The following is an 18,502-nucleotide window of genomic DNA, read 5'->3' as shown; positions in this document are numbered from 1 at the left end:
TGAATCGCATCAATAGTTTCCGTCATTGTCTAGCCTTTACGTCTCCATGTAAGAGAAATACTGCATTTAATGGTCATTTAATATTCTTCAACACGCACTACATGTAGAATAATGCATGCTCCAGTCTTAGAGTCCGTTAGCCTTTACCCCGATAACTTTTGGATTCTATCAACATGTTCTCCAAACATCAGATACTAGATACTGTTTAGGTACATGTCGCCCTGACTCTCCAGACTTCAGTCTCTGCTCCTAGCACAGAGTTCATAGCCCCCAGCTTCTCCTAGTAACACGTCATTGTCAGTTTACGTGCACCATTAGGTTAGAGGTCCCGGCTCCTTAGGTAAGCCCCCTCCATGTTTCCGCCCCATTTATGACATATTCTGTTACGTTTACATCACATGTCTATGTATACGCCCCTGTTACACCCATTTTCACCCTTATCTTTCGCGACTGCTATTGACCACACCCACTGCTCCGCCTACTGTAATTCATTGTAATGTAACTGTTTTAGTATATATATTTGTGCACTGTTATTAAATGTTACGCCGATTCTGATCCTGGCCCCGGCAGCGCTGCCATCCTGTTCCCGTGCAGGTTGTCCTGTTCCTGTCCCTTATGCTGTATTAAACCTGCAAACTCCTACTACCTCGAATCTTGACTCTTATTTATTGAGCTATCTGTTATTGCTATGTCCAGTAAAACCTAGATCCGGTATTATTTATTTATATACCACAGGAACCACGGCTGTTTGACACATCCACAATGCAGAACCCTGCATCCCAGACCCTCACATCATTGGAACCACCATTATGTGGCACATTTCCTATGCAGAACTTCGCATCCCAGACCCACAGATCATTGAACCCACCACTGCGTGGCCGATCTCTGTTGTGGGATCTTGCATTGCAGCTCTGCAATCTTGGAACCACCACTGCCTGAAGCATCGCCAACACTGAACCTCATTTATGTGGCACAACCGCAACGCTCTGGAACTAGGATTGAAGGTACATATTTCCATGGGACTAACTTGGTCCTTCTAAGTTAAGCCTGGCTGCTTTTACGCCACAATACCAGAGGGTTGAGCACAGGTTAAGTTAGTGACTTTAGTTGTTCGCCCTGACAGGAATTGTGACTGTTGCTTGAGAGGGCTCACACCTTCCCAAACTAACAATTTCTCACAAGCACCCACCAATCGACAATTTCTCTCAAGCAACTATTGTGCCGTCCACTAAAGTAGAAGTGCTTGCATGGCTTCAGCCCTAGCTTCTGTAGCCTGACTGCCGCAGTTTAAAAAATGCAATTTGACCAGTCAAAATAAACTCTTTTGACAGGTAAAAAAATACCCTTTTCATTATTAATAAATCACCCCTATGTATTCCTTGTAGCCCACAAGGCAGTGTGAATGGTATTTAAAAGTAGGACATATATCATTGTAATATTAACATGTCCTTACACTGAGTAGCACCTAGAAGTTATTATGAAGAGAACCAGAGTACAAATAAAATTCTAATACTGTAGCTCAGGAATGGGACTAGCTAGAAAAATAATGAAAGACAGCGTTTAATAGATATCGAAAGCATAATTAGATGGTGAAGTCAAATTTTTAATAAATATTCAGGAAAAGTAGCATTTAGAACATTAACTTTTCTCTGCCTTAAATTTCTCAGGGCTAACTTGTATTTTCTCTCCAGCTTCTCCCAGCCAGTGATAAGAATTTGAATAGGTGTGAAAAAGGTTTGTAATGCTTTCCAGGAGTAGACAATAGGCTGACCTAATTGGGAAGAGATGACTCATCTGAACCTCACAGATTATGCAGGGTGAGGCTGTGGGCATCCTTTTTGACACTATGTCAAATTCTGCTGGAGTGTTAAATCCTGCTCTACCGGTTTTCCGGTTTTACATATAACACTTAGGGTGCAAATAAAAGGTTGAGAACAGGATACCAAGACAATTCTTCTGTATCCACTGTCTGATTGCTGGTGAACCCTGCTTTTATCCTACCATACTTCTGTCACCATGTTTATTGTGAGTACAGTGGCTGCTTTAATTTGGATTTAAGTATTGGATGTAGAAAGACTCTAGGAGTACCGTAGTATACTCCTGATACACATCCCCACGCCTCAAAGCCCAAGTTTGGAGTGGCCGAAGACTGTCACTTTCTTGTAAAAATGCCCCAAGGGGGTGCTCTTAGCCTTGGGAACTTTTACTCCATTGGTTGGGCCAGGAGTTATTCCCACCTGCTAGCTTGTGTCAGGAATAAACGTGGCATCTCCAGGCACCAACTTCAGAACACTCCCTGGACATGAAGGAGAACGAAAACGTTCTGGACCTACTCCCTCTTTATCCAACACAAAGAAGTGGAGTCATATGGCTGGCCTCCTGTTCAAGCTACAGGAACAGAACAAGCTACCAGATTCCTTTCCTACAACTTCCCAGCTGACCAGTAGCAGGTGGCCCTCGACTGGGCCTTGGTGCTGGTCTCTGTCTGACACTGGTGAGACTATAAGTACCTTTCTTGGGGTCCTGTGAGCTTCAGAAATGTACTCCTGTGGTGGATTCTGACATAAAGGACTAATTGAAAATGTAAACTCTCTGACTATGAAGAATCTGGTTGGTGTATCTGACTTGCGCTCAATCGCGGATCAAGGACTCGAGCAATGAGGAATACAGGGTATTGAAATTCATGGTTCTGCTTACACGGTGAGAGCCACATTAGTGGGGCATCTGCGCTGGCCGGGAGTTAGAGTGCCTCTGTCTACTTTAGAGGCAAATCACCACTTCACATCCAGAAGGTTGTCTACATTGTTGATTGCCAAACACTTCTGATTCCTCTATCTGCCCTTCAATCAGTGATTGGATAAGAACAAAGCAGATATGTTCTGGCTGGTCACTGTCTGACATTTATTATTATTACACTGATTTTTGCATCAGGCACCCAATTCAAATATGTTGATCCTTTCCTTTTTCTGCTGTCAAAAAATCTTTGACCCCACTGGTTGACAATATTTACTTGGGTTTCTTCTGATGTTTCTTTGGAACTTTCTCTAAAACACGGTTATGTCTTTCATATTCTAGTACAGTCAGCAGAATCTGGGGAAATAATTTCACATTTCAGCCTATGAAACAACACATTTGTTAAATTGATGAATTGCTAATGTGAAGGTTGCACTTCAGCTGAATAAGCTACTCATGTACATTATATGTGGATCAAAGTCTGTAGGTGTTAAGTAACTCCTGCAAATGTTGCACAGTTCATAACTGAGGGTGAAAAGTGCACTGCTGCAAGTATTGGCCATGCCAAAAAATTAGCAAATACACAGAGATCAAAAATGTTCATTATATTCAATGTCTATAAATTGGAAGAAGGTGCCCTATTAAAGTCAGTTACTTTCATGCTTCATGTTTGTGCTTTTTCTTTGCAGGAAATGTTTGCATACAAGACACAACCATGCCGAAGAGTGTTGTGCATCATTGGTCACATCCTGTCCCTTGGCCTCCTTCTCTTTATGTTCCACTGGAAGCCGGAGTGGGAGGTGTGGGCCAACTGTACGCCGTCCACCTTGAAAGACGCGGATGTCATGTTACTAAGGACCACGGTAAGGTGCCTTAGTTGTTGAGATGGGTTGGATGACAGAGTGCTCAATACAAAAAGGCATTCTTGGGCAATAGCATGTATGTCATAGATGTATGGGACTTTGCAGACTGCAACGGGAGAGCTAAGCTGGCGACATGGTAGGAATCATTTACACAAAGGCACCTTGTATGTGGGTGGTGATTTCTAATGCTACCAGATGTCATTTGCTTTGAAGAGGTGAATTACCTGGTCCTTCCTGAACTGCAAGAGAGTTAAGACAGTTCTGATGTTTACACTACACTGTCCCAGATCTTGGGAAAGTAGATGGAGATGGCCTATCTTTCTGTTTTCTATTTTTTGCAGTTTTGCATTTTATTAGGTTTGACCTATACCAGCTTTATTGGATTGCCAGCCTTTTGTTTTCAGTTCAGATCAGTTCAAAATACTTTATTTCAGTCAAAATAATCTAAAAATTGCAAAACACAGCAAACATTTATATCTAAAATTACATCATACAGTCAATCATGGTTAAAAAAAACCAAATAGAAATAATTGTACACATATTTTCATATTAGATTACATTAAACTTTTGATATGTAAAATTAGGCAAAGCGTACTCAATTAATTTCGGAAAGTGCGTAGTGCAATAAGTACATAAATTAGCTAAAAAGAACATTTATTAAAAAACAGGAGCCCTTAAATGTAAGACTATACTAGGTGTACGAAATAAATAGGTCAGCTTTCTATGCTATCACAATTACTTCACCACAGCGCAATCAATGCGACATTTCAAGATCTCAAGAAGACCCTTCTAGTGCGCCACATGGAGAACAGGAAGCCTGCAACCGAGTAAACTATTGGGGTGCTAGAATCAGATTTCAATATCCTGAATACTTCAAGACAGCGCCTATTGCCAAGATTCCTGCAAATCTGGACCAACCAACGTCTCCTTGCTTTATGGTAGCCTGGGCAGCTAACAAAATCATGGAGCTCGGTTTCCTCGGGATGGTCAGATGCCGGGCACTGGATCATTTGTTGATCTTTCCACTTAGATGTAAATCAGCAAAGTGGAAGCACCTCATATCTGTACTGTAAATAGAGCTTCCTTGCCGCTGGTGGATTTATAAGATCTATTGCCAACTCGAAGCAAGGAATATCTTTTATTTCTAGAAAAACACTTGTGAGTTTCCCAGTTCTGGAAGAGGTATGAAGTTGAGCCAGTCTGTACTCCAGCCAGTTTGTAAAGTGCCTTCATTTGATTCTTAGATATTAAGAAACAGGCTGACTCAGGTTGAGACCAGCAATCCCCTAAACCCATGCTAATTAGCCAAGATTTAATGTGGTCAAACCACAGTAACTTTGCAACACCCCGTGCCCTCAATACCTCTGGCAATTCCTCCCTGTAGGATATGAGTTTGGGGGTAGTCCACAGGCGGCGCCAGTACATTATAGGTTTGAGGCTCGCCACTTCAGCTATTGGTGTTATTCCCATATCGAGACTTAGAGGGACCAACGGGGTGCTACGTGGCAGTGTAAATAAGTATTGGTTCTCCACCTGCGTTAGCTTCTCCATGTTTAGGTGGCCCCATAGCTCTGCGCCATATAAAGCCCCGCGTCTCGCCTGGGCCCTATAGATTTCTATTGCTGGGCTGACAATTCTGTTACTAGACTTATTAAAAACCTTCATGATGCCTCCTGAAGATTGCTCTAATTTCAGCGTAGATTTCGTAATGTGGGCCGCCCATTCCATAGACTCGGAAATTGTAATACCTAGATACACAAAGGATGACACTCTCTCAAGAGGTTTACCATTTAAGGACGGGTTAGGACGTGTACTTTTTGGGCAATTAAATGCCATAAATTTGGTTTTCTGTAGGTTTATTTCTAAACCTCTATCTCTACAGAATATCTCAAATTTGTCCAAAACCCTTTGTATCCCCATAGGCGATTTAGCTACCAGTAGAGTGTCATCCGCAAACATCATTGCCGAGATTCTGCGGGAGGCTAACTTAGGGGCATCAAGGTCTTTTTCTGCAAGCAAGGCGTCAATCAGGCCATTAATGTAGAGGCTAAATAAAGTTGGTGCAAGCATGCAACCCTGGCGTATGCCACGGTTGATTGGGTATGGGTGCTGTAAGATTACCGTCCTTGCCATACCTAATTTGCGCATAGTTTCATTCATGTAAGCATTTAAAAAGTCAAATTAAATATTGGGGGACCCCCATCACACCCAAGACAAGCCATCATTTCTCCCCAGGTACTAAATCAAATGCAGATCTCAGGTCTACCAAAATTAAGAAGAGGCTGCCCCCCTGCAGGCTTACGGTCTTCCAGTACATCAATTGTAGTCTTATTACTTGGTCCAGGGTCGACAGTTTTTCCCTGAACCCGGCCTGTAGGGCAGACAGAGCCCTCCTCCCTTCCATCCAAAATTGTAATCTAAGGAGTAAGACTCGCGCAAATACTTTCTGCGAAATGTCTAATAAAGTTATGGGTCTATAGTTGGTTGGAAGGAGTGGGGAGCCCTTTTTAAAAATCGTAATTATTTCCGCACCAAGCCAGCTTGAGGGAATCTTCATACCTTGCATAATTGCATTAAAAAGCATCCAAAAATATGGGGCCAAATAGCAGGTTCACTCCTGAAGAGGTCTCCAGGTATCTTATCCAGACCTGGAGCTTTGCCCGGGGCTATCCTTGCTAGTGCGTCCTTTATTTCTTTTAAGCTTGTACCCACGACACAATCAGGCAAGGGGATTGAATACCAGTTAGCAGCGGGACAAACAACTAATTGGTCACAGCCATAAACAGAATCATCACTGGGCAATTGCTCCTTAGCATAAAGGGTTTCAAAATGCTCCCGTCAGACTTGTTCATCTAGGTTTGGTTCAGCTGCGCTTCGGGGGGTAGTCGTTCCTAAATTAACAACTCCCCAGAAGGTTTCATGTCTCTGTCCCCTAATGCAATTTTCATTGTGGCCCAGTTTTCATCTTCCCACCTTTGCTTAGCTTCTAGTGTGACTGTTTTACAGTTTGCTCTTGCCAACCTTATTAAGGGACAGTCTTTGGCTTTGACGGATGTTACTAATGCTTTTTTTGCCTTGCGGCAAGAGGTGTTGTACCAAGGGTGGGAGGGCAACTTATCCTGTTTCATAGTTTTATTTGGATAAAAGAATTCAAGAGTGACTTTTCCTAATTTAACATGATTCATTTGGACCTGCTGTAAATCTATACCATCCTTGCTCAGGCTACATAGAGTGGTCGCATCTGTAAAAACAGGTAACAAGGAATCATATAAACTGCCCAGTCTGTCTTCAGCTTGGCTCAAATTTGACCATTTCACTCTCTTCCTGCAGTTAGAAACCACCACCCTAGAATCGATAGGGTTATCTGTGAGGGACGGATTACCCGTGTTCAAAGCTTTAAGTTCTACTACTAGTGCAAAATTATCGCTATCTAGACGTGGTATAATTTTAAAAACCAACATCCTATCCCAGAGTGTGAATTAATAAAAATATAGTCTAATATAGACCCACGTTTTTTGCTGTAGAACGTATAACCATTCGATGATTCGGATAAGGATCTCCCATTGCAAACTCGAAGAGAGTGTCTCAGGGGGAGACAGCTCATCTGAATCACCAATGGAGACCATTTTCTGACTTTAGGACATTTTGACTCTGGGATTTTCAAACAGTGGTCCTCATCAAATAAGCTATCAAGGGGTAAACCCTCAAGCGGCTCAAACTGACAGTTGAAGTCCCCATCTACTATAATCATTTGATTAGTATCAATAGAACCTAGAAAAGTAGTTAACTCTTCCACCATATTGGATTCATTGCCCTTAGGAGTGGGTCTTGAGTATACATTTATTAGGACAACAGGGGACTTTGAAGGAAACCGTAACAAGACACTTAAGATGTCAATTGACCCTGTGTCAATTTGAACCGCTGTACACCCCAGGTGTGATCCCACCCAAATGGTAAGGCCCCCGGATGGTCTCCCAGTTCCCCCCGAGGTTGCTGGAATGTTAAAGCTGGCATAGCCTAATTTGGAAACCACTCTTCTTGCCCAGGTTTCTTGGAACATGCAGATTTCAAAATAATTAATACAAGTTTCCCATTCGAGGTCATCTAATTTACTAATAAAACCTGCAATATTCCAAGACAAAACCCTTGTTACCTGGGCGTTCGATAAGTTCTTATTCGAGGGCACCAATATTGGCTGATTCTGGGAGACATTTGTTAATCCAATAGCGTCTGGGGGCTTTAGCCCTAGATCCAATATTTGTTCAGAGTTTTCGGAGTAGTTAGACCTAGGGAAAAGACGGTTTAGGCTTCGGGAGCCGCTCATGCCCCTTCTGGCTAATCCGTCCTCCGACTCAAGATTTGGCCCTATAGGGCTGCCCTGACTCTCTAGGTCTAGTATTGCTGAGGCTATTTCCTCGTTATTAGTTGTATTGGGTCCCTTCAGTCAGTCCACTCCCTCAAGAGGACTGAACCTATCACCAGTTGGAATATTAATAATAGGAAGATTGTGCAGCAGCTGGCCTGGGTGTGGAAATACCGCTCTTTTAAGGGGAAATCTCCTTCCCGACTTTTGTTTTCCAAACAAATATTATTCCAAATATACATACATATATAGGGTCTCCCAAGAAACATTCTTTCACCAGTGGTCTATTGACATGTCATTCAAATTATACTCCTTCTCACCCCAGCAAATGACCAGCCCACTCTCCCCATTTGATAATTTCAGTTTGAGTAACTAAATTGTTTCCTTTCACATATAAAGACACACCTACAAAACAGTCCCCAGAAATAGAATTTGTAACCTGCTTGAGCTTCCCAATGACTGATAGTCCGATGTATAGCAGGGCTGCATCAACTATTTTCATAACTCTTAAGAGTTTATAGTAAATCACAATATTTATTCCTGGCTATAAACTAGCTTTGGTATATGTATTTATCCTACTGAAAATGAGCACAAGTCATTAGAACAGCAGGAGCATCTGTACAGATCTTTATGTTGAAGTCACCCGCCCACAGCATTGTAATTGACATTAACACCACTCACACCAAGGGGAAGCTTCAAGGCTGCACTAACACCATTTGCCCCTGGAGGGAGAGTTAGAAATTATGAGCAACTGTAAGGAAACTTGCATTTGTGCTGGTTTCCCCTCACTTTTTCCCCATTTAGACTACTCTCCGCCGGTTTTTGAAGTTGAGAGTGCACTGAGACCTGCTTTCCAGAACTTAGTGACAGAGTTCTTTCCCTTACAAAAATGTATGTTTAATTGGGTGTCCCCAATAGACATGTACTGGCTTACTTATAAGCCCCGAGTATATGGTGCCCAGTACCCAGGGCATGTAAGGCTAGCTGTTCACATAAGAGCTGCAACACTGGTTGTGCCACTCCACAACAAGTGAAAACATGACTTTCAGCAGCCATTGCAGACTGACGAGGCTGTGTATGCACCACACACACGACTTTGCCACTACCACTATTGTCAAAGTACATAAGTCCTTTGACTATATATAAGTCTCCTCTATGGCAGACCTGTTAGAAATTAAGGTTTCTGGTAGTCAGAGTATACACCCTGTCCTAGTAGGAGCCACAATCCCAGTCAGAGTAAGTCAGACACACAGAAACATTACCTGTCCTCATTCTCTGGTAGCTTGGCACACAGCAGGCAGGCTTAACGTAAGAGGTAATGTGTAAAGTATCTCTACTGGGTGAGGGAAGCTATCACTGCATCTCTTCTGGGTGCAGAATGCTTGAACCGCTGACTGTTCTTAGGGAGGCAAGGTTGCACTGCTATCTGTTCTGCACCTGTTCAGGGTGAGGCAAGCATTCACTGCATTTCTTCTGGGTGGTGGGAAGCTATCACTGCATCTCTTCTGGGTGAAGAAAGCAATCACTGCATCTCTTCTGGGTGAGAGAAGCTTGCATTGCTCACTGTACTGCAAGTTTTCTACGTGAGGGAAGCTTGCACACCTGTTTGCACTGCAACTGCTCTGGGTGAGGGATTCTTGATTTGCCCTGTCTGTACTACATTTGTTCTGGGTAGTAGAACTTGCACAGTTTTTTTTACTGCACCAGCCCATCTGTAAGGAACCAGTCCATCTGTATTGTACATGTTCCATGTGAAGGAAACATGTACCGTTGGCTTTACTGCACCTGTCTGTCTGTAGTGTACCTGTAGTGGATAATGGAAGCTTGCACTGTAGGCTTTACTGCACCTGTCTGGCTGTGGTGTACCTGTCCTGGGTGAGGAAAGCATTCTCTGTCGGCTTTACTATTCTCAACTGTCTGTAATCAAATATTCCGGGTGACGGAAGCTTGCACTGTTGCATTTACTGCACCTGTCTGTCCTTAGTCTACCTGTTACGGGTGTTGGATGCTTGGATTGTTGGCTTTACTGCAACTGTCTGTCTGCAGTGTACCTGTTACGGGTGATGAAAGATTGCACTGTTGGTTTTACTGCACCTGTCTGTCTGTAGTGAACCTCTTCTGGGTATTTGTTGGAAGCTTGCACTGCTCGTACTGTCTGTATTGAACCTCTTAAGGGCGAGGGAAGCTTGTACTGCTTCTGTCTGTAGTGCACCTATCCTGGATGGCGGAAGCTCGCAATGCTGCTGTCTGTACTGCATGTGTTTTGAGTGAGGAAAGCTTGCACCCGAGAGCACTGCTCCTCTTCTGGGCGAGGGAAGCTTGCACTGTTTCTGTCTGAAAGGAGCCTCTTCTGGGTGAGGGAAGCTTGCACTGCTTCTGTCTGCAGTGAGCCTCTTCTGGGTGAGGGAACCTTGCACTTTCTCTGTCTGCAGTGAACCTATTCTGAGTGACAGAAGCTTGGAGAGCCCCTTGGGCTCTGCCTGTTCTGTGCTTGAGGGACCTTGCAATGCAGCTGCCGTGAGCCACTAATGCGTCCACCTTCCTCGAACTAAATCCAAAGCTGGGCTACCGAGGGACAATATAGGAACTATACCTAGGCAAATACCATTGTTTGACTGTATATCAGAATATCACATATGAATATATCTTCCAACATAAATATTGTGTCCTAAATATCGTTTACAAAACATTACAATGTAAGTAGATGTTCTGTTATTAAAAGTAAAGTAAAGTAAAGTCCACATTTGTAAAGCGCACAATCACCCGTAAGGGTCTCTAGGCGCTGGGGGCCGTCGGGAAGATTAAGCGAGCTACTGCCCAGAGTCACATGGTGCTGGGCTAACCTGCCGCCGGAGCCGGGGATCGAACCGTGGTCCCCAGATTCCAGCGTCAGTTGCCCTGGCCGCGGCGCCACACCTCTCCCCTTAACAATTTGGGAATATTATGTAAATAATATTTAGAACACCACCGGCACTGCATCAAGCTAGGCAATTGCGATTCCTTAATTGCGATTATTAAGGAATCGCAATTGCCTATTCATGTAGGTTTTGAAAAAAAAATTTGGGATTCCTACACATTCCTTAATTGCGAATGCCTTCCCATTTATTCCTCTAAGCCTAGAGGCCGATGGGAATAAATGGGAAGCAATTCGCAATTTGCGATTACCAAATAGGTTATCACAAATTCCCAATACAATTTCAAGAGTGATAGGCGGCCAAAAGTCCACCATGTTTCACCCCTGAAATTGACCTTTGTGTACATGTGCCCCACATGTGCCCTAAGGGCATGTCTGTGCGCCACATAGCACTAGAAAAATGCACTTTTAGCATTTTTCTAAGGAATTGCAAATTCTCACCAGCTTGAAGTTGAATGCTAATTTGTGATTCCTTAAATGCAAAGTCCCACTCTTAGATTGCTTCTTGTATTGCATTTAAGGAATCACAAATTGCGATTCCTTAAATGCATTCGCAAAATCGGTAATCGCTAATTTTGCAATTAACTATTTTGCACATAGGTTTTGGCTTGATGCATCGCAAAGAGCAAAATACCATTCTGCGAATCGCCCCATTTGCAACCAGTATTTTGCTTGATGCGTGTGGCCCAACATTTTTTCTAGATGACATTCTGGTACCCAGACTCTGAGAGCGAAGGATGAATGCTCCTCATAGCATGATGACAGTGTTTTTTCAAACATGTTTTTATGACGATCAGTACAATGATCAAGGCACAGTGCAACGGCACAGGTAAATCATGTTCCGCCGTGGATTATCCAATTGTAGTACGAAACCAAGGCATTATCAGTGATCATTACTCAATCTCAGGAAACTCACATTGCATGTTATCACAAATGAACTGTAAAAGATACGCTAAAGAAAAGCAGTCAGCAGAAGTGAGTAAGTCCATTATTATGCTTCCAGTAAGAGAACCCCTACCCCCCTCAACATCCCAAAACAACCATGTGGTGGGGGTGGGCAGGGCACAGGAGAGCAGCAAAGATGATTACATTGTTAATACAGGGTTTTACATTCTAATTAATGGTTTCTCTGGTTCATATGGTGAGTAATGCGCACTAACAGCCTCTGCAACCAGTGGTACATTGTGGTGCGTGACTTTGCAAAGTGTGTTGAACACGCAGTTTCCTGCAGACAACGCTTGGAGGACAATGCATGGTCAAAGGAAATTTGACCCGACTCCGAATGAAAAATCAGTGCAAACACTATCTGTACCCAATTCAGATCTACTGCCACACTTGGAATAAGGCTGGTCCTTGAGCACCAGAAATATTGTACATTCAATTTACAGTGTCCACTACATTCTACCCCTGTTCCACATCACTATTTCAGTTTTAGGTTTTTTGTCCTTGAGAGCGGTAATGTCCTTATTCCAGTGAACAGACTTTCAGGGAAGAAATTCTAACTATAAGATAAGAACATGGGGGTATATTATCAAGGGGTTTTATCTCCGCTTTTTTGGCTTTAAAAGCCAAGAAAGCGGAGATAAAATTATCTCCCTATTACCAAGCTGTCGCTAACACCAGTTAGCGACAGCTAATAGGAGATAGCGACCATCTTGGGCCCCGCTTTGCATGTCGGTGATATTTATCACTAATGACATGCAAAGTGAGCGTGCCAAGATGTTAGCGACTGGAAACAGTCGCTAACATCGCTATCTCCTATTACCAACTTTTGGAGATATTCGCGCTAAGCGCGAATATCTCCAAAAGCTAACACCTGCCCTGAGCAGTTCTTCACCATGTTATCCAATGGGAGGTGGATAACATGGCTAAGAGCATTTGCTCGATAATGCATGAATATCGCTGTCTTTTCAGCGATATTCATGCATTGCGGCCGTTTTTTATCGCATTTGCGATAAACCTTGCTAATAGCAAGGTTTATCTGCGATAAAAATCGCCGATTTGCGACAATAATGTTTGTCTCTAAACAAGTTAGAGACAAAAATTATCGCTAGTTGTTGGTAATATACCCCAGTCTTCCTTGACACTCCACAACTAGTTAAGGTCTCAGGGATCTGAAATGTGTTTCTATGATAAGGTCCTCTTTTATCCTGTGGTTTGGAGACAGAAACAGTAGCGTATTGTTCAACAGCTGTGAATTGACTTCCTCCTCTGCTGTCCATTGACCATGGACTGACTCGATATCTCTCTTTAGGATGACTTTAAAACCTACTCCAGGAAGAAGGTGAGATGGATCCACTTGCCTGCTCTCCTGAACCCATCGAGGGGGAAGGGAGACTATCTCATGGCGGCTGACGAGAACGCCATCATCGACCGAGCCATCATGAAGCCAGAGTACAAGGTACAACCTTCAGTATCCTTACCATCAGCAGTATCACGTCTGCAGAATTCTGTGAGGGAGTACTAGATGTACAGTTGTTCATACTAATGGACTCATTACAAGTGCTCCAATCATCCCAGATTGGGCACATACGGCGGCTTGCGCTTGATACTGGATTACAATTTATATACGAATTCCACACCTTCTCCCTGCACAAGTTATTCCAGGTTAATCCTGTGGACATTTGTGAAGGAACAATACCGTGAATAAGTCTTGTAGATCATGGAGGGTGAACCAGGAGGTTTTACATCATTATCTAACTGGTGGGACTTTTCATGTTGTGGTAATAAACACCTAATACTGTATTACTGGTAGTTCTGCATGCAGTATTTCCGCATTATTTTATAAAATTAGCCCTGAGTAATCTCCAAATAAAACCTTAGCAAAAATGAATTTATGATTAATGGGAGAGAATTAAGATTTCAATAAAAAACCTAAATATATGGAATTAATCTGTTTAATCAACATAATCTTAACTGACACACACAGCATGCACTCTTTATAACATCACACATTAAATACTGCAATAAATGTTCAATAAAATTACTAAAGATTTGTGTAAGGTTGACGTGAATGGAACCTCACCAAACACCTAAAAGGAAAGAAACATCAACTACAAATATATGGATTTGTGTAAGAATCATTTAATGATGTAAGGTGTGCCGTGATCAAAAGACTCATCATTCGCTGGAGAAAGTCGCCTGACCTTCTGCACATCACGGCCTGGATGCGGTTGCTTACTGCGTGGGCACACGCGTAAAGCATAGCACTGCGCAGGGAAGACAACCTGGGGCTTCATAAATTTCCCATAGCCACTTGCTAGGACGTCATCGTAGCTGACTTGCACACTGACACACATGATGCCTCCACACCATTGAGTGACCCATTTACTGACAGGAGGTGGTAGTAGAAGGGGAGGAGCACCACCCTCCCCTCCCTGTGGAGGAGGAGAGGGGGGTGTTCCTCCCCATCCCCTTATAGGAGTACTATAACGCATTAGCACGCGTCCAACTCCACAATCCAACTATCCTAAGGAGACTCATACAGCATCTCTTATTGTGGTCCTTACAACTGAGTGCAATGTAAATGATACCATGGAGGGGGGATATGATTTAATGGTCGCAAATGTTTATTATTGCTACTATTACTGTTACCCTTAGAAATTGATTGATTACTTCTGAAATTGCGATATGTTAATTCTTGTGACTTGTGAACCCCTGCAACTGAACTATGTTCACAACTTCCCTGATGACCGTATATATGTATATCTATACTACTATTATAAAGAGAGAACACAAACCTTTGAGCCAGGTAAACTAGAAAAGTAATGCACCAATCACTACACACAATACACCATTTGAAAGGGGAGATATAGCAGAAGGACATAGGCTATAGATATGTACACCATATACATTAAGAAAGAAAAACGCTAAAACTGTAAAAGTAGTCCCTTGGGGGCGTGGTCGTCTGTGGGCGTTTACAGGGACATGCCAACTGCTAACAACACCTTACATTGCACACATACAGCACAAATGCGGAATTATGTGCTTTCCCTGAATTTAAAACGCAATAACAGCTTACATTGCACACATAGACCACAAATGCACAAATTATACGCTTTCACCAAATTTATAACGCATTATATGCAGACCCAGGCATTATATGCAGACCCAGACCGAAATGCGCTTTCACACGATTTAAAAGTAATACTAAACCATAAATCGGAAAATCTTTGTATATGGCGCAGGATCAGCGCGATATAACAAATATTGTAATACAAACACATTCCTTGTAGTTACCCTTGACGCCTTCGTCCCATTAGAATCAAAAGCAGCCGTGCCTTCCGTAAACGATAACTCGAACATGGCGTCACTCAGGGGGCAGGCAGAATCACATTGTTGACAAATCACAACGCATCTACTGAAACACACATACGACTTCAATGTAAAAAAACACACAACACGGTAACCATTGGCCAACGATGTCATAAAGGGGCCAAACAGGAAATAAACAAGGCGGCATTTCTTCGGAAATACAAACGCGATCAATGCTTCATTTATAACTTGGAAAAGAGCGCGGAAATCTCACGAACACGTCATTAGATAGCGCGGAGCCGTTCCTAAGTAGCGCAGAAATTAGCCGAAGGCGTCTTTACATAGCGCCAACCTTACCCAAAGCCGTCAGAACTACAATTACAAAGGCGTCAGAGCAAGTGTGCAGGTTATGTAGCGCGGACCCATTTCTACATAGCGCACTAATTAGCCGAAGGCGTCTTTACATAGCGCCGACCTTAACCAAAGGCGTCAGAGCAAGTGTGCAGACCAAACGAAGTACAATTAGAGGTACAATACTGCAATATATGCTACACACTCTGGCACACAGCAAACAAATTGTGAGTGGTAGCATACTGTGTTACAAGGAAAAAGTGGTGGTGTGCAAGTAACATAAGGAGCACAAAACACGTGAAAAGCAGACGTTAAGATACACATAAAAGTGATAATTCTGAACAAACAAAATACATAAGGTAACACTAACAGGAGGAAACAAGTCACAGGCTACAAAACAGGTTACAAGACAAAACAAAGTACAATAAGAGGTATAATACTGCAATATATGCTACACACTCAGGCACAACAATAAACATTAAGTAGGCAATGGTGGCACTTGTGCAAGTATCAACAGCAAACAAAATGTGAGAGCTACCATACTGTCTGTTAGTCTATTACAACTGGTGTGTGCAACAAACAGAATTGAAACATAAGGAGCACATTACACGTCAACAGATTACTAAACCACACGTTAAGATACATGACAGAAAAGTGACAATTGGGACAAAACAAAATACATGAGGTAGCAAAAACTGCCAGCAGGAAACAGTGACAAGTGTGCAGGTGACAAGACAAAACAAAGTACAATTACAGGTATAATACGGCAATATATGCTACACACTCAGGCACTCAGCCACAACAATAAACGTTACGTAGGCAATGGTCGCACTTGTGCAACTATCAACAGCAAACAAAATGTAAGAGCTAGCATACTGTCTGTTACAAGGGAAAAGTGGTGTGTGCAACTAACAGAATTGAAACATAAGGAGCACATTACACGTGAACAGATTACAAAACCAGACTTTAACATACATGACAGAAAAGTAAAAATTGTGACCAAACAAAATACATGAGGTAGCATAAACTGCCAGGAGGAAACAGTGATAAGTGTGCAGGTTACAAGACAAAACAAAGTACAATTAGAGGTATAATACTGCAATATATGCTACACACTCAGGCACAAGAATAAACGTTACGTAACAAACAGTGACAAGTGTGCAGGTTACAAGACAAAACAAAGTACAAATAGAGGTATAATACTGCAATATATGCTACACACTCAGGCACAAGAATAAACGTTACGTAGGCAACGGTGGCACACACATTACTATGCAAAAACAATTAGGGAAAGCAACAGTGAACATCAACGTAACTACATTACTCTCTCTTCTGAAAATATTTAAAACACATACATTTCAATATGGTGAAGAGGAAAACACATCTTTCACGGACTACATACAAAAAACGCGCAAACACAAACAAGCGCATAAGACTGACACAGACAAATCATGAGGAAACGTTACATAACATCGATGCACCATCAACCTCACATCTTCCACAAACAAACAATATAACACATTCACAACGGCATCATAACAGTACTCCTCAGCCAACAACCTCTAATACCAGACACGTGGACAACACTAACAAGACCAACAAAGACACCACTCACATACAAAAACAGCAAACTTTAATAACTCCAAATATGCAATCACAACAAGAAGAACATACAGTACAACACACACACACTCTCAGATCTGCATTCAACTACAACCCACTTCATGACTACTGCAACAGTCCACATGTCAAAATTGGAGACATAGACAATGTCTGTACTCACTGCAACGCACTTAAATGGAAGGCAGAACCTAAAGCCCTTTGCTGCTCATCAGAAAAAGTACTTATTAACAACATTCAAGATCTACCGCCACTCATTAGACAACTACTAGATGGCACTCACACACTTTCAAATCATTTCTTAACAAACACACGCCGTTACAATACTCTATTCCAAATGACATCCTTTGGTGCAAATGAAGTTAGGGAAGGCAATTTCATGCCAACTTTTAAAATACAGGGACAGTTATACCACTTGATTGGAGGTATGCTTCCAATGGAAGGGAAAGCGCCACAGTTCCTACAAATATATTTCCTATCTGAACACCAACAAATAGACGCACGCTCACACATGGTGCCAAATTTAAAAACACACCTTATACAACTAATACAAAACAAATTGCACCATCATAACACATACAGTCGTTCACTAAAGTACAACTATGAAATGAATTCACAAGAGGAAGATTTGCGCATTATTATACACGCTGATAAACAGCCACCAAATACACATGCAGGAAGATATAATGCACCAACTACAGATGAAGTTGCAGTTCTTTTAGTAAACGAGAACAAGGGACCACGCGACATCGTATTACATACCCGAGAAGGAGTATTACGCAAAGTATCTGAATTACATAGATCCTATGATCCTTTACAATACCCCATCCTATTCCCTACAGGTGAAGATGGTTATTGTCTCAATATACCACAAACAAACTCTGCAACAAACAAAACAGTTACATGCGTGCAGTACTATGCCTATACTCTTATGGTTAGAAATACCACTTTCAATACCTTGCATTGGTTCCGCAATCTCTTCAATCAATACATTGTAGATATGATGGCCAAAATGATCACAGAAAGACTAGACTTTATCAGGTACAATCAAAAACAACTACGCGCAGACAACTACATCAATTTAAAAGATGCTGTCAATCAAGATCACAACGTACAAGCTCAAGACATTGGACAGCATGTTATTTTACCAGCTACCTTCACTGGATCACCAAGGTACATGCACGAAAAAACACAAGATGCTATGACATACGTCAGGCACTATGGCAGACCAGATTTATTCATTACTTTCACATGCAATCCAGACTGGCAAGAAATTAAAGATCAATTGTTCCCAAAACAAAAACCATGCGATAGACATGACATAGTTGCACGGGTATTCAATTTAAAAGTTAAAACACTAATGAAACTATTAACACAACAGGGTATCTTTGGATCTACTAAAGC

The 18,502-nt window shown here is 42.2% G+C and overlaps 1 protein-coding gene across 2 annotated transcripts in view; it reads left to right on the top strand.

The window, feature by feature from the left end:
- Nucleotides 1-18,502, top strand: part of LOC144792208 (putative cation-transporting ATPase 13A4) — a 408,029-nt gene that overhangs the window by 66,623 nt on the left and 322,904 nt on the right. For both annotated transcript variants that reach the window (XM_078667109.1, XM_078667108.1), the window contains exons 2-3: nucleotides 3,423-3,596; nucleotides 13,128-13,274. In XM_078667109.1, coding sequence (XP_078523235.1) covers nucleotides 3,423-3,596; nucleotides 13,128-13,274 — 321 coding nt within the window. The remainder of the gene's footprint in view (nucleotides 1-3,422; nucleotides 3,597-13,127; nucleotides 13,275-18,502) is intronic.

Source organism: Lissotriton helveticus, chromosome 11, assembly GCF_964261635.1.
Source record: "Lissotriton helveticus chromosome 11, aLisHel1.1, whole genome shotgun sequence".
NCBI lineage: Eukaryota > Metazoa > Chordata > Amphibia > Caudata > Salamandridae > Lissotriton > Lissotriton helveticus.
Note: the sequence above shows the minus strand (reverse complement) of the source record. Positions and strands in the feature narration are given on the sequence as shown.